Source organism: Pongo pygmaeus, chromosome 3 (genome assembly GCF_028885625.2).
Source record: "Pongo pygmaeus isolate AG05252 chromosome 3, NHGRI_mPonPyg2-v2.0_pri, whole genome shotgun sequence".
Classification (NCBI taxonomy): domain Eukaryota; kingdom Metazoa; phylum Chordata; class Mammalia; order Primates; family Hominidae; genus Pongo; species Pongo pygmaeus.
Genome location: NC_072376.2, coordinates 126,119,635 through 126,136,882, shown reverse-complemented (window position 1 = coordinate 126,136,882; position 17,248 = coordinate 126,119,635). Strand labels below are relative to the sequence as shown.

Below are 17,248 nucleotides of genomic sequence, written 5' to 3'. Positions count from 1 at the left end.
CCACAGGTGCAGCTGTGCTAGTTGAAACAAAACAATACCTGGGTCATGTCACAGATTTTCATTTTAGTAATATATTCACCTCTTCTAGCTCAGCTAGTTATTCAGTTTAATACATAAAAATATTTATTTTAGAATAAATCCATAATTCTAGAATATAAGCACCCCCCACTCCCCCACTGCTCCCCCCTCCTCCCCTGGCAACACACACACGCAGGTTGAGCAGTGAGCAGGGAAATGTGGATAAATCTAGGCAGGGCTTGTTTCCATGCTCTGTTAATACCTACCTGGGCATGGTGCTAGTGAAAGCAATTCAAATAAAGAAATAATGCAAAGGAAAAAATGGTCACTGAGAAAAGGTAACTTATATTGAATTGCCTAAGCAAAATTAAAAATAAAAGAAGACCATGAAAATGAGATGCTGCCTGTCACTCTATTTTGGAAACGGTGAATACATCTAGTGATCTAGAAATGCAAGTGGAGACCTGGAGAACACAGTATGTCTTGTTTGTTTGTTTCATGTCCCCTGACCTTATGTGCTGAAAAGTATTGAATTTAAGCAGGAGCATTCAAGCCATCCATCCTGTTTTATAGAAAGTATTATTCTAAATTCTTCCTCAACCTAAGTACTCTGAAAGAAGAAAAACAGATCAAATCAAGTACTTATTCTTAATAAGGGAGACCACGCAAAAAATAGAAGCTTTATGGTTGACAATAATAAGACTGTTCATAGATTATCATCAATTTGTGCAATGCCATCAACATTACACTTTATTCAAATTTGAAATCTTTTAGGAATCTCAGAGTATAAGGTCCAAATCTACCAATGTATCAAGACAGCTTATGGAACTCCAGAGGGGCTCCTCCTTCTGGGAGCCCCTTTATCTGAGTTATTGAAGCCAAGGACTCAATTTAATCTCCTTCCCCTTCCTCACCTAACTCATGAAATTCATCATGAAATCTGACTAGTTTTGCCTCCTACACATGTCTCAAAAAACTCTCAAATTTTTTATTTCTGAAATTCTCTCCATGACTATCACCAAGGTTAGAGTGCTAGTCCTCTCATGACACCTGCAGTTAATACACGAACAATTGCTTCTCAGAGTGGCTGCAATCTCCAGGTTTAGCCCTTTGAAACTCTCCTTTAAAATTCATCCTCTTTCTCACTGGCAGAAGGATCCACCTGCTATGCAAATGTAATTCCTGTCCTCCACACTTACACTCCAGCAACACTGCATTCCCCTCTTTCTCATACACCCTGCGAGCCTTTGCTCAAGACCTTGTTAAGGCTTCAAATGCCCTCCCCACTTTTCCTCACCATTGTTACTCATTATTTGATCTCAGTTTGGTTTCATCTGCTCCAGGAAGCTAGAGCCTCAGGGCTTCAGTGGCACTCTATGTGTACCACTAGCTTATGCCCTCTCCCATCCCATTAGACTATGAAGTTAGCAAGCCTATCTTGCTAAAGGAAAAAAAAAAGATAGTGGAAGAAGGCATTGGGGCTCAAGGAAAAAGCCCAAGAAAAGTTTGTTTTTGCTAATTATTCACTTAGACTTTAAGGTATTTATTTCTTAGACTCTATGCTGAATATTCATAAAATAGCTTACAATAGTGCCAACTTTAAAACTATAAACCTGAGATTATTGATTAGCAGAATACATTACACTACGTGGACAAACTTACTTTTTTTTTTTTTGTCTCAAGAGACAGTGTCTTGCTATGTTGCCCAGGCTGGACTTGAATTCTGGGGCTCAAGTGATCCTCCAACTCAGCCTCCCAAGTAGCTGAGACTATAGGTACGTGCCACTGCACCCAGCTATGGCATCCATATTCATGGCCTAAGTTATCAGGCATACTTTGGATGACGAACCACAGAATGTCATTACCTAACTTGCGTAAAAAAATAACAAGTGCCAGTTGTGCTAGTTAATAATAACAAAGAGGAGCACTGATCATAGATCTCAGAATATTATATAAACCTCCCAGGTTTGTCTATTAACGCTGGGCTCCCTCAGATTTTGGTCGGATTGTTTCTTGTATCCAGGCTCTCGTGGGATTCTGTTCAGATTCTTTTTCATGAAAAAGTCAGTTCCAGGCAGTTCTGTTCTGAATGTATGTCTTTTTAATTCAGCCTCACAACATACTTTGTTCACAGAAATTATGTTACTAACAAAAAAGTGGGGGCAGAAGAGTATTCAAAGTGTCTGTGATGCCGCTCAGTAAGAATGTCTATAAGGCAAAATTGTCCTTTTAATTTGAGGAAAAAGTGGCCAGTGATGAAAAATGCCACATTTAAATGATGAGAGCTCTTATTTAAGATGGTTTTGCTTCTTACTAGTTGTTTGATTTTACCAAGTTATTTGATCTCTCTAGGCCTCAGTCTTCTGTTCTTTAAAATGGGCATATCTTAAAGTTGTTAGACAATGGAAAAACATAACATGCTAACTGCTGAGATTAATAAGGTACCTATTAAATGCTCAATAATTGCATCTACATTTTTATCATCATCATAAAAAATATGTTGCAGATACTTCTGGCTGACATCAATTACAAGTTTTATGAGATACCTGTCAGATCGTCCTCCCTCCAAGCTGTATCGCAGGTAATTCATACCATCCAGGAACTGACTGCTGGGTAGTGAGTCATCACCCAGTTCTTTTAGGTCCTCAGGCCTAAGGTATTCTCCCCCATCACCAGTCATTGTGTCATCACCTTGAAACAATCAGAGGAAGAAGCAGGATTATTCGTTGAATGTAATATCAACTACAACATATGGTCATGATTGTGAAATGCATCAACATCATTACCTTGACTCTGATGAAACTGCACTGCACACTAGAACACAGAACACCAGCAAACAACTATACAGTGCTAAAACTTAGAGAAGCAACATTTGATTCATTTTCTTAGTACTTACCAAGAAGAAGTAATCACTTGAATTTTAATTCTTTTAATATTAAGTTTGGATATCCCTTGTTTACTTCTAGGAGAAAAAACTTCTAAGATGAATTCTAATTATAGATTTATCAAAACATAGGCATAGTCTGCTTTAGGATTAAGCCTACATTACTTTCAGAAAAAAATATGAGTTTTATTAACATTTCAGGAGACTACATCTATTCTTATTCATGAAAAGGTGAAGGGGATGGTTTAATACAGACTCTGTCACATAATACCAGCACAGTGCAAGCTGCATATTATGGATCCCTTGCAAAAAGCCAAAAAGATTATTTAAAAACCAAAAGTTGGCTGGCTGCAGTGGCTCACGCCTGTAATCCCAACCCTTTGGGAGGCTGAGGCAGGTGGATCACCTGAGGTCAGGAGTTCGAGACCAGCCTGACCAATATGGTGAAACCCCGTCTCTACTAAAAATACAAAAATTAGCTGGGCATGGTGGCACGTGCCTGTAGTCCCAGCTACTTGAGAGGCTGAGGCAGGAGAATTGCTTGAACCCAGGAGGTGAAGGTTGCAGTGAGCTGAGATTGCGCCACTGCACTCCAGCCTGGGTGACAGAGTGAGACTCATCTCAAAAAAAAGAAAAGTCTGCTTATGTACTCTTTCTTTCCCCCAGTCTTCTACCCCACCCCTACTCCCCAAAATTCCAGCACCAAATTCTGAATACTACTCAGGTTGAGCATCCTGTCCCTCCTCAGAGTCTGTTTGCTTTTGCATTTCATCTTGCTTCTCCTAATTTGCCAGTTCTCACCGCTGTCTCTCAGCAGCCAAGATGGTCACAGGGAGTAAATACAACTCAAAATAAGCTTTAACTTCTTGGTTCTTAAAAATCCACAAAACTCCCTAATAAAATGGGGCCTACATTTCAAATTTTCTTATTTCTCCCATTTATCTTTCCCTCTTGTTACACCTTGGTAGGATGAGGAAGGTTTATAAGGGTGAAGAAAGAAAAGGTGAGAAAGGTAAAGATAAAAGAAGAGAGTCTGGCTGGAATGACTCTACATCTGAAGGAGCAAGACACAGCGTTTGATCAGGTAGAACATGCAAATCAACTAAAGGAACCCAGCCTTCCTCTCTCGTGTGAATAGAATCTTATTAGAAGATAGAAAGACATTTGAAGAGTATATTTTTAATCAAATATATCAACATTTTGTGACTCCGGTGACAAGACAAAAATTTAAAATCTCTGATTGGCCAGGTACAGTGGTTCACACCTGTAATCCCAGCACTTTGGGAGGCTGAGGCAGGAGGATTGCTTGAGCTCAGAAGTTTGAAACCAGCCTGGGCAACACCTAGACCTCATCTCTACTAAAAATTTTTAAAAATTAGCAGGTCATGGTGTCATGCGCCTGTATTCCCAGCTACTTGGGAGGCTGAAGTGGGAGAATCGCTTGAGCCCAGGAAGTCAAGGCTACAGTGAGCCATGATCGCACCACTGCACTACAGCCTGGGCAACAGAGTGAGACCCTGTCTCAAACAAACAAACAAACAAACAAACAAACCACCTCTGATTACACTGAGTTCATGAGTGAATGTCCTTTACAGTCTCCCTTATTTTGTGCATTTTGATGGTTTTGTTATGATGCTATCTGCCTAAGGCAGCTGCTAGGTTCAGTGCTACTTAAAGTGAATTTTTAGCATTTTCATATACACGTATGGTGGCCCTAGGTATATAGTCAATGTCTTGATTATGTCTCAGAGAGAAATGACCCAAAGAAGCAAAGTCCCTAAATGCTGAAAGCAGTGTCTAAATCCTATCCCAGTGTTGGCATTAGCTGGAAAGCCACCTCTCTGGGGACTAATCTTGTCAGTGCTATATAAAATTTCTCTCGAACACAGTTAGTTGTATATAAATCATGCTATTCAGTAATACATACCAGCAGTGAAAGATGGAAAGTGAATGCAAGTAGAAATTAACAGAATGTGAAAAATCACTTTGAAAAAAATTACCCAGTTTGGTCTATAACTGGAAAATTCTGCATACAAATCAAAGCTTTAAATGTATTTAATGAGCTTCTGAAATAACAGTCATATTCTTGCTTCCCTTGGTGGGTGAGAAGATTTCTGCTAGTGTGAAGCTGGCCCATCCCTGCCTCCAAAGCCTCATCCCCTCCCATCTTCCTAGATACCTTGTCTGCTAGGCCCTTCATCTTCAACCTTCTCTCCTCTGTTACAGATCCTATGGAGGTCTTTCCCCTTCCATGGATAAAATATCCATATTTCTGCCACCTCTGAAATATGGTAGCTTCTTTCCCAAACTCTTAGACCTTCTTTATTTCACACTCTGACTCCTGTTTGTTAACAATCAAATTTATCAAGCAGATGCTTGCTAATTTCAGCTAATTTAATCAGTGGCTGAAAAGTGATTCCTTCTTTGTAAAACTATTCTCCTTAATTTCTCTGACACAAATCTCTCCTGGTCTTCCCCCTATATTTTTGAGCCTTTCTTCCCTGTCTCTACTTCTCTTAAATGTTGATATTTTCCATCTGCCCTTTCTTCTTATTTCACATATTATCACATGGACTTAGCGGTTCACTAACAATACACAGATCTGTATTGGTCCCAGACCTCTCTCGTGAATTTTGTATCTATATTTCAATTGCCTTCTGGACTTCACCTAAATTTTCTATAAGCATCTCAGATTTAGCATGTCCACAGCAGAACTCATCTTCTTTACCCCTCCCCTTGTCAATGTGCTTCTCTTTGAAAATTCCCTACATGAGCAAATAGCACAACTACTTCCTTGCCCAAGCCAAGGAGGGAGAAAAGATGATTTAAAATAATATCCAGATTAAAAGCTTTAGCTCTTATTTGTTTGAATAGAGTGCCATTAGACTTGGAAAGAATTTTGTACAACTCAGACAGCTTTAAGAGAATCATTATATACTTTCTTTTTTTCAACTTACTTATTCAATGTGAAAACAAAACAAAACCAAAAGCAACCTTTAGTTTTTACATTATAGAACAAACCTAAAATGAATTTCTTTATTATTTCCTATACTTGGAATAACTTCCTTCCGATTGTTACCCATTTACTCACTTAATAGAATGATGATTCCCAGGTTTATGACTTGGCTTTTTCTTGTTGTTTTATTGTCCAATGTTTCCAAACAATTTTGTGAAAACTGTTTTCTACTAACTGTAAAGCATCAGTGTACTGCAGGCTTTTTATGTATAATTGATGTTTTGATACCCAGAAAACACAAGATTCCTCAGTGATAATGAGTGGTATATTTAACCCCTGTAGGACACAGGTGACAATAGCATGGGAATAACTTAAAGTGGAACAGCAGCTGGGCGCAGTGGCTCATGCCTGTAATCCCAACACTTTGGGAGGCCAAGCCAGGTGGATTGCCGGAGGTCAGGAGTTCGAGAGCAGCCTGGCCAAAATGGTGAAAACCAGTCTCTACTAAAAATATAAAAATTAGCATGGTGGCATACACCTGTAGTCACAGCTACTCAGGGGGCTAAAGGCAGGAGAACCCAGGAGATGCAGATTGCAGTGAGCTAAGATCACACCACTGCACTCCAGCCTGGGCAACAGAGTGAGACTCTGTCTCAAAAAAAAAAAAAAAAAAAAAGTGGAATGGCTCCCCTTCGTGACAACCCCTCACGGTGCTGACAAGGAGATTCTCTGAAACGTTACGGAACCCACTCCCACTCAAGCAAGTATTATTCCTGCTGAGACATGGAAAAAGGGCTAAAACCTGAGATGAAGAGCCCCACTAAGTGTTAAGTGCTCACAACAGAAGCGAGTGTTTCAAAGGAGAAGGCGCCTCTATATTTCATCCCAACATTCAGCCAGTCTGGAGTTCTCTTGACTACTAGTACACGTCATTCCAGAGTACTAGCAGAGATATATGCACAAGCCACCCACTCATGAATCCATGAGAATAAGGCATACATGAGTCACATTTCTATGGGCATTTTGGCAGATGCCAAAATCTCTGAGCCCCACCTCATCATTCATGGCTAGGAAGCCGAGTCAGTGAAGACAGGGATCAACTCACGATCCTACGAAGACTTAGACGATTACCTTCACATCTTTGGTTAAATCTGGATGCTATAATTCTCTTAGACTGAATTCCCATTTCTGTCTTTTCCTTGCATTTCACTGCCATATTCCTCCATAAGGATGTTATTTATATCATGGCTGTGCTATTACAATAGTTTTCATACTAGGTTTTGATTCCACACCCACCACTTAATAGCTGCATGCTATTGAACAAACTACTCAATGTCTCTAGGCCTCGTTCTCCAAAAATAAGTCTTTCCTTAACTGAAAAAATATATATATATATGTGGAATGATATCCACAGCCTGTGTCACAGGGATGGTATAAGGATTAAATGAAACATGTACCTAGCATTATAGAGATTTAGTAAACGCTTTCTCTTTTCTTAGATTTCTGCTTCCTTCCAGGTTCTTCTCAATAAACTTCTTCTATGTACCACTGCTGGTTAAATCTTTGTAAAAACAGTTTTAAATGTTTTTATCATTAATTGAAATCTTTAAGGTATCGTGTTTCCCAGACTTCTCAGTTAAGAATTCAAACAGTCCACAACTGAGCCTGGTATGTTTTTAAGCATCAGCAGACCGAATGACTGGAGGATTCTGCCACTCTGTGTCTCTCTCTTGTACCTTCCTATCTCAAGACTTTCCCATACTGTTCCTTATCTAATCCCTAAAATCTATGCGCCCTGTTATTAATCTCTCATCTCTTAGCATGTTCATGAGACTGTATTAGGTATATCTAGCTCCTGATCTCCCCAAGTGGATATGAAAAACTGACAACATAGTGCCTTACATTATACTTCTTTTAATATATACATTATTTCTCCATATAGGCTTCCTAAAGGCGTGCTTCATGCTCACCTTTGATTCCACTGTGGCATCAGTTACAGAGCTTTCCACACAATAACATTATATTCATTATTTGTTAATTGGATTGATGAGTGGATATTGCAGATTACTTTAATATGTATACAGCAAGTTAGCCTGATAGGATATCTCAATGTAAGGACATCTCAATGTAAAGTCTTACCTTATGATTTTATTCTTGAAGAACCTAAAGGAACATCCTTAATATTTCTCCTTAAAAGCTATTAGTATTAAACATAGTGCCATTCTTAATGGCAAGAGTTTGAATACTCTTTTTGGGTATCGATACACTATTACTACTAATAAAACAATAGACTGTAGAGAAAACAGGGATTAGCTAACAATTTTCAAATACATGCGGCTGCATTGTGTCCATGTGGATGATAGCAGGTTTCATAAAAACATATTAACCTCACAAAACATTAAAGAGTTGGCATTGGCAATGTCAACCAGCCAATTTCCTTCACACTAATTCTTTCCACGAAAAAGTTACTTACCAATACTCAAATAGATCCTTTACATGAAAATTATTCAACTTGAATTTTCTTCTGGGAAAGAAATATTATTAAGTTTTAGCTATTTCTAAAAATGGACTTCTCTTACCACAAAAGATAATCTTGGTCATTCACCAATATTCTTCACAAACCAAGAGTTCTTATCACCAGTAATATTTAATATATAACATTTTTAATAATGAAAGTACAGAATGTTATAACTTATCTAATTTAATGCAATAGGCAGATCTGAGAGGCTATTTTTTATAAATTTCTTTTATAAACTCAATATTAAATACTTTAAATATATTAACTAATGGAATTCTCCAGCAATTATTTTGTAAATAAAGGGCTATTTTTAAATTAAATAATCACTATTCAATTTATCTGATTTATAAATTTAAATTTTCATGTAATAGAGTTGCTTAAAGTGGTACCACGTGTACCTTGGAAACTTCTTACTAGATAAAATATCTTACATTGTTCATTTTTCCTTATATGCCAAATTCACCCTAAATAATTTTTAAATGTTACTTTATTTCTATTCTTAGCTATATTAAAAATCACATCACTATTAATATATTTTTAATCACACCTAAAATATATCATCAACCAAGGGGGTGATATCAACTGCATTCATTTCAAGCGGTCTTAGTTATTATCATGTTCATGCTAGCTCAATGTCAACTAACCAAAGAATTACTTTTCTCTAAATTTATATTCTAAGAAAAGATATTAGTTGTGGAAAAATATTTATATAATGTTCATTAGATTATATAATTATGTTAGCAGTTCTCAATAATAGTTGCAAAATCATTAACAGTACAAACAATTCGTGACTTTAGGCTTCTAAGTTAATAAAATCCACACACTCAAATGCACACATATACAATTCCACTCATATTACACATGCTATTTCAAAAGAAACAGATTAGTATTAGGCACACAGATTTAAGCAAGTTGTTCTATCCAGTTAAGAAAAATCAAAAGCAAAGAAAAGCTTTCACTCCAAAAATATCCTCTAAGGGTACCTGAATCACTAAGTGCCTCCCCATCAATAAAGTGGTCACCAAACTGTTTAAGAGCTGTTCAACATACAAGTAAAGATAATAAAGATGATCCCACAAAACAAAATATGATATGCATATAGGAATGCTAAGAACTAGTTGGCAAGTATTCAGATAGAACACAAAATTATACTAAATATTTGGAACTGCTGGCCTTGGGAATACCTTTGAATTTACTCAAAATAATACATTGATCCAACATTTGTTCATTCTTGTCATAAATTTTTATAAAAGCTGAGAAAACTCAATACCTATTACCAATAGGTGATTCAACAAGTTGGTTTTAAATAAGGACATCTCAATGTAAAGTCTGATCTTACGATTTTATCTTGAAGAACCTAAAGAAACATCTTTAATATTTCTCTGTAAAAGCAATGAGTATTAAACCTAGTGCCATTCTTAATAGCAATAATTTTTCAAACATACATTTTCATGTACCTATATGGTGGTAATTTTTCAATCATGTTCATTGGACCAATAGCTGCACTATTGAAACTTGGTTGCGTGATTTTTTTTCTTTCTTTTTTCTATCTTCTCATAAAGAAATGCTTGCACATTTTATATGCTGCTTTCATGATTTTTAGTATCACATTTTTTTTATCCAAGTGGAATATTACATGGAAGTTCAAAATACAAAATGAAGAAAAGTCAGCTACTCTAGTTGAAGTAGAGATAGGGAGCCGGACACCCTCCAGCTGGCCCATCTCCAGCTCTAGCCCAATGTCACACACCCACTCCAGGCAGTCCCCACTGCTCCTTTTTGGAAAGCAGGCTTCCCAGGACTTAGGAAGCCATTGCCTGAGATCATTTTTCATCCACTCTAAAATTATAGAGGGGACATTTTCTGACTTAAATAATACATTCTTCTATGGAATTTGTACTACTTCCTGCTGTACTATTTTTAAACCTTCTATAAGGCTCTTTTCCTCTGGGCTTAAAATATATTCTGTACATATGAACCAACCAGAATACAGAGATTTCTCAATTGAAGAACACTCATTGATGGAGTATACTTTAAAATCTTTACTTAAAGGCATTTGAATAAAAAAAGATTTTTTAACATAATTCAAACATATTTTAATAACAATTGTGTTATTATATAGCTACTTTAACACATGGCCAGTTTCCAGTTTTTCCCCTTTTCCAGTCATATTATTTAATCCCATTAATTATAATGCTAGAAAAAGAAATAATACCAGAAAAAAATACACTAATCAGAACTGCCCCCTGGCCCCTGCTGCCATGGCAAAAGTAAATGTATTGAAACAAAGGTGAAAAAGTGACTTTAAATGTTAAGATTCTGTCATCCACATAACCAGCTTGGTCTCTGAAAAAAAGGGCGATTTGCCCTTGTGTGAGAACATGACAGGTGTCACAGAAGATTGAATAGAAGTCTTACCCTCTTCATCAGAAACATCAAGAACCTCAGTCATCGTCTCAGGAACATTTAGTTTGTGTTTTTCTGTAATAGTCTGGAAAAACGAAAATCATTAATGTTCAAGTTGAAACCAAAAGTAAACAAAAGATGAAAAGCATCACATAGGAGGCCACACTCAACAGCAGCAGCAAGCCATCGAGCCGTGACTACGGCATCTTTCCCACGTGTATATTTTGGAAATTTGCTTTCATGAAAACTCATTTGTTCTTTTTGAAGATAAATGATCATTTATGCCAGAGAAGTTGTACAAGAGACAGTTCATTATTTTGAGTTCTCATTTGAAAAATAAATTCTTTAGCAATGGTATTATTAATAATAATTAGTTGTACTGAGAAAGCAGATTGATATTTTCAAAGCTTCCCTAAAATGAACTAAGCGACGTTTCCAGAAAAGCTTTAAAAAGAAGCAATGAACATATGCAATGTATTAAAAGCAAAGCCATTAGAAAAGAAGCTGTAAATAATGTGAAAGATATAAACTATTCGGGCAGAAAATATGACACATCTCTTCTGGGATCAGAGGATCAAATCATCTCTTTAATATTTCACTGGGCTACAGTTCTGGTTTGTTGCTTATTTGCCTTATGCAATAGCTCTCCAAGGTTGTCAATCCACTGCCTTTCATTCCTCATGTACAGTGTAATGTTAAGAGACAAGGATCTGAGTCTAGCTGCCTGGGTTCAAATTCTAACTTCATCACTTATCACCTATAAGGCCTTAGCAAGTCCCCTAACCTATCTGTGCCTCAATTTCCTCAACTATAAATAAAGGATAGAAAAGTACTTCATAAAATGGTTATGAAGATTAAATGATGTAATATACGCAAGAGCTCTAAAAATAGTGCTTGGCATTTGTTGGCACTCCATAAATATTAGCTAGCGTAATTTATTATGATTATTGTAACTCAGTATTAAATGCATCTTAAAAGTGAAGAGCCTCTGGACTTTTTATAACCATTCATGCACTCAAGGAAAATTTTGAATGTCTACTGCATGCTTGGCATTATCTTAGACATGAGATATACCAGTGATTTTTCAAAATAACAGAAATAAGCCAGACATAGAGACAAATACTGCATAATCTCACTTATATGTGGAATCTAAAAAACTCATAGAAGCACAGAATAGACACCTGGTGGTGACCAGGTGCTGGAGAAGGAAGGGGGAGGAGCATTTGGGAGATGTTGGTTAAAAGATAACAAAATTTTAGTTAGGAGAAATAAATTCAAGAGATTTATCGTAAAACATGGAGACTATAGTTAATAACAATGTAGTATATACTTGAAAATTGCTGAGAGTAGATTTTAAGTGTGCTCATCACAAAAAAAAGGATATGTATGTGGAGGTAATAGATATGCTAATAAGCTTGATTTAGCCATTCCACGTGTGTGTGTGTGTGTGTGTGTGTGTGTGTGTATCAAAACATCATGTTGTATACCATAAATATGTACAATTTTTATTTGCCAACTAAAATAAATAAATAAAAGATACGTGTAGCCCAAAAACATAAAAATCCAAATCTTATTATTTTGAGCATCATCTAAAGACTATTGAGTCTCAAATTCAAACCTTCAGTTTCTGTAGTGAAAATACATTAACGGCATCAATTGACACTGTCATGGAAACTTTAAAAGAAAATGAATCCCTTGACATAAGAGTAACATCTTCAACTAAAGCCATCAAAGTACAAAAAATAGGTTGTCTAGTTTTTCAGGCTTTGGCCTAGATGTTAGATAATTGTTTGAAAGGCTATAATGAACCTATCATCAATTATTTTCTTTCCAAAAGCAGTAGATAACTTCGAATATATTTACAAAGAAATTCAACTGGTTAATCAAATTCCACTGAACAACTCTGACTATATACATATATAAGGTCTGTGTGATCATAACGTGATACTGCATGAGCTTTTTGGTGGCTCTTTGTTTTCTTCAGAAAACTGATTAAACTGGCTCAGAAGAGCCCTGTGATTCAGTAAAGAGGGAGAGGTAGCAAGGCCTCATCTCTCATTCCATGCTACGATCGTGTTGAGCTGCCTTTATTTTGACAGGTCATGTTCTCTCATGCCTCTGAGTTTTTCCACATATTCTCTCATTTACCAGAAATCTTCTTTCCCCTCTTCTCTTGGCTCAGGTTAGACGTGACTTTCTTGGAGAAACATTCCCTGATCCTCCCCAGTGAATGTCTTTGTTTAACTGTGTTTATCTGCTGCTATGTACTCCTAGAGCATCGTGTGTGCTGTGTCATACACTACGCACTGTGTGTGCCCTCTCTGCTTATCTGCCTCCACATGAGAGTGTGAGTCATTTAAGAGGAAGATTGTTTCCACAGCACCTGAAACATAGCAGGAGGTTTTCAAATATATATCAAAAACTTGTTAATACTAAATTATGCAAAAAATAAATTTAAAATCCATATCATGATGAAATGGATTGTCTTTGGGTGGAATTTTAGTTAAAAGACATGAAGAAACAGAGAAAGTAAAGAAAGTCTCCTGCTACTCACATGAAGGCACAGTTGGAGACAAGGGTTGTAAATTCAGCTTGCCTGCATATTTCTAGTGATGTTTAAATAGTTTTATTCAGTGTCTTATTCACTGAAAGCAAACTAAATGCTGCAGGAAAAACAAAAGTATCCATCCAAAAATCTGGAGAATAGTAGTGGTTGATAAATATTTGCTGAATGAACAAACTCAAAAAGACTATTATAATATACAATTTGATTATTATTTTAATATTATAAATTTTAATTTAGAAATTTAACACCAATAAATTATAGCCCATGTTTTGTATCAGTGGTATTCAACTATAGCTACATATTACAATTATTAGAAAAATTTAAAAAATATTGTTGCTTGGGTCCCATCATAGACCAGTTAAATCAAAATCCATAGGGATCGGGCTCAGCTATAATAGGGACCAGGGTATTTTTTAAAGGTTCCTTAGGTGGGTTTATTGCGCAGCTCAATTTGAGATTCATTTTCCTGTATTAGGGAAAGTGTATAAATTGCAGGAAAATGATTTGCATTTAAAATATAACATAGAGACTACCCTACTATGACATCTTACTCAACTTTTTTTTTTTTTTTTTTTTTTTGAGACGTCGTTTCACTCTTGTTGCCCAGGCTGGAGTGCAATGGCACGATCTCAGCTCACTGCAACCTCCGCCTCCCAGGTTCAAGCGATTCTCTTGCCTCAGCCTCCTGAATAGCTGGGATTACAGGTGTGCACCACCACGCCTGGCTCATTTTTGTATTTGTAGTAGAGATGGGGCTTCACCATGTTGGCCAGGCTGGTCTCGAATTCTTGACCTCAGGTGATCCACCTACCTCAGCCTCCCAAAGTGCTGGTATTACAGACGTGAGCTACCATGGCTGACCTTTATTCAACTTTTTGGGAATATTTAAAAATGTGAAAGGATGTCTACTATATTAGACTGTATTAGAAAGTTAATTTTTGCAGAAATGTTTTAGAGTATTTGTCCTTCGTAGTAAACATTTCAATAAGGAGATGATTCTCTGTTTGAAAATAATTGCTGGAGATACTTTTTAAATGATTAAGTTTCATTGCCTGGTAGTCTCAATTTCTATTTTCAGGTGCTGATAATGGGACTATATTTTCTTTGTACTTGTAAGAGTGGAAACAATGATTTACTTCAGTTTGGTCACTGAGTGCTATCAGAATTATCAGCAAATATATGTGGCAACAGAAAAAGTAATACACTGTGATCATATTGGTCATGGATATTTTTCTGTATAGATACTAAAAATGGCCTCTATATGCAATGTGGTAAATATAATATCATTTATACATGAGAAGGTATTTGACCTTTAGAAGGCCATCAGTAAATATTTGTTGAATAGATGGCAAATAAGTAGTCCTACATATGTATAATGTAACAAGAAATGAATACATATTTTCCTTTTAAACAAAATGTCCTTTGAAAACTTGATTATTTAAACATAAACGTGGTTTTATGCAACTACCTCTGAATAGTACATAGAGAACAAGGCTATAGTGAAATGATCATGGACATCTCTTTCTGCTACAGAATCCAAGATACCATGGTCAAGATTAGAAACTACTTAAAAGGTTAAAATGAGTAGGATACTAAGTATAAGTTTAATGGGATATAATTAAATCAGATAATATGGCAAAAGAAATAGTACATAATAGATGGAAGAGAGATTTAATAATGAATTTATATTGTTAATCACGATATGAAAAATGTAGAAAATAAAGTAGGAGTTCTTAACATTCTGCTTTACAAATAGTAGTCAATATCTGATTTGTTCTATGCAAAAGAAACTGTGTGTTTAACTGATCTTCACTTAGCCAACCCTCACTCAGCCAATCCTTCTGGTCAACAATTGCATTTATATCACATAATCACTAAGCCACCACGGCATACTGAGTGATCTTGGTTATGATGCCACCTTTTAATGCCCACATCCATAGCTTCCATCAATGGAGTTCAAGCTAAACTTGTTTTTGTTTCTAAACATACTTATACCAATCATACATATTAATATAACTTTAATAACTAAATTAAATATTATGTAAATACTGTTTTATTTTCTAGAAAAACTAGGGTAGATGTTTTTTAAAGTCCTAACAAAGGTGAGTCACTGAAAGTAATACCCAATTAGATGTAATTGAGACAATTATGACAGGTTGAAAAAACATGTCAAAAGTTTAAAAAGATTATGCACTAAGTATGTCTTTTTAAGAAAATACACAGCAGGGGCTCATGCCTGTAATCCTAGCATTTTGGGAGGCCAAGGCCGGTGGATCATTTGAGACCAGCCTGGACAACATGGCAAAACCCTGTCTCTACAAAACAATACAAAAATTAGCCAGGAGTGGCGGTACCTGCCCACCTACTACTCCCGAGTAGTCCCTGTTACTCTGGAAGCTGAGATGGGAGGATCACCTGAGCTGCAGTGAACCGTGATAGCACCACTACACTCCAGCCTGGGCAACAGCGTGAGATCCTGTCTCAAAAAAAAAAAAAGAAAGAAAAGGAAAGTACACAGAACATAAAAATATCATATAAATATACATATTATAGCATATATATATATAATATAATATGTATTGATATTCTTTGTGCAAGAATGGCAAGTTAATTTCTAATTGATGGACCTATATTTAAAGAAAAGGTCTTGGCTCTACCTCAAAAGGTGTCAAATGACTTTACAAGTATTTATTGTATTGCCATTTTTATGGCTCCTATTTTTTAAATTTTTAAAGTTTTATGGATACATAGTTGTACATACTTACGGGGTACAAGTGATATCTTGATACAAACATAAGTATAATGATCAAATCAGGGTAATTGGGATATCCATCACCTCAAACATTTATCATTTCTTTGAGTTGGGGACATTCCAAATCCACTTCTCTAGTTATGTTGAAATATACATTTTAGTTAACTATAGTTAGCCTGTTGTGCTGCCTAACACTAGATCTTACTCCTTCTATCTAACTGTATTTTTGTACCCATTAGACAACTCCTCTTTATCCCCTCCTCCCCTGATTTTCATGCTAACTGACTTATGGCATCAGGTAAGATTTAGGACTTAGAATATTCACATTTTCTGTAGTTTACTGAACAATTATTCCCTAATGTTCAAGTAATAATATAATATAATATTTTTATTTTACTAATTTATTCAGTAATTTATGGTCTGCATACCAATTATATGCAACATAAAACACAATCACTTTAAGATTATACAAATAATAGAAATAATTGATGATGGTTGATCAATTAGTGGAAGGATGAGTCATATGTCACAGTTCTTCCAAGCTGCATTAGTGGATTGGGCTTGTTGGCTTCTGTCACCAGAAATGTGTCTCTACCATTCTGATATCCATTCTGGCAAACATATAGTGATTGTAATCCCAGGAGAATGCTAAAATGTCTCATATTCCCTGCTGTATCTCACAAAGTAAAGTTGGAAAAGCAAAGGTTAAGGAAACAAACCACGATTCCAAAATGTCTCAGAAGTTTCTACAGAAGTGGTTTTTCCTTTACAAACTACTGCCTTATTCTGGTCTCTACACAATGACTTTATTCAAACTTTGGGGTAAAGAATTCAAAAGGAAGAATAGGAAAGGAAACTTTCTTTGATTAAAAGGACTACATGGTTGCTCATATGGCACATCATACAAATCCAATTCATGTTAAATTAATATGTCAGTTGTGCAGGTGTAACGCAACTGTTGCATTTAAGCGGTAATAACATTAACTTTTATTAATTTTACTTAACTATTAAGTTGTCTATTGTGCTATCATCAGTAGTTTCAAATTATTTTTAGTGACTGTAGATTTTTGAAAATGATATTGAATATCACACTCCCATAAAAATCAATAAAGAGCACTATTTAAGTGGTTTTTCTTTTTGTTGAAAAT

At 35.9% G+C, this 17,248-nt stretch overlaps 1 protein-coding gene across 50 annotated transcripts in view; it reads right to left on the bottom strand.

Annotated features, from left to right (window-relative positions):
• Nucleotides 1-17,248, bottom strand: part of ANK2 (ankyrin 2) — a 683,028-nt gene that overhangs the window by 69,468 nt on the left and 596,312 nt on the right. For all 50 annotated transcript variants that reach the window (XM_063663998.1, XM_063664003.1, XM_063664006.1 and 47 more), the window contains 2 exons: nt 10,795-10,867; nt 2,565-2,709 (listed from right to left, as the gene is read on the bottom strand). In XM_063663998.1, the coding sequence (XP_063520068.1) occupies nt 2,565-2,709; nt 10,795-10,867 (218 nt within the window). The remainder of the gene's footprint in view (nt 1-2,564; nt 2,710-10,794; nt 10,868-17,248) is intronic.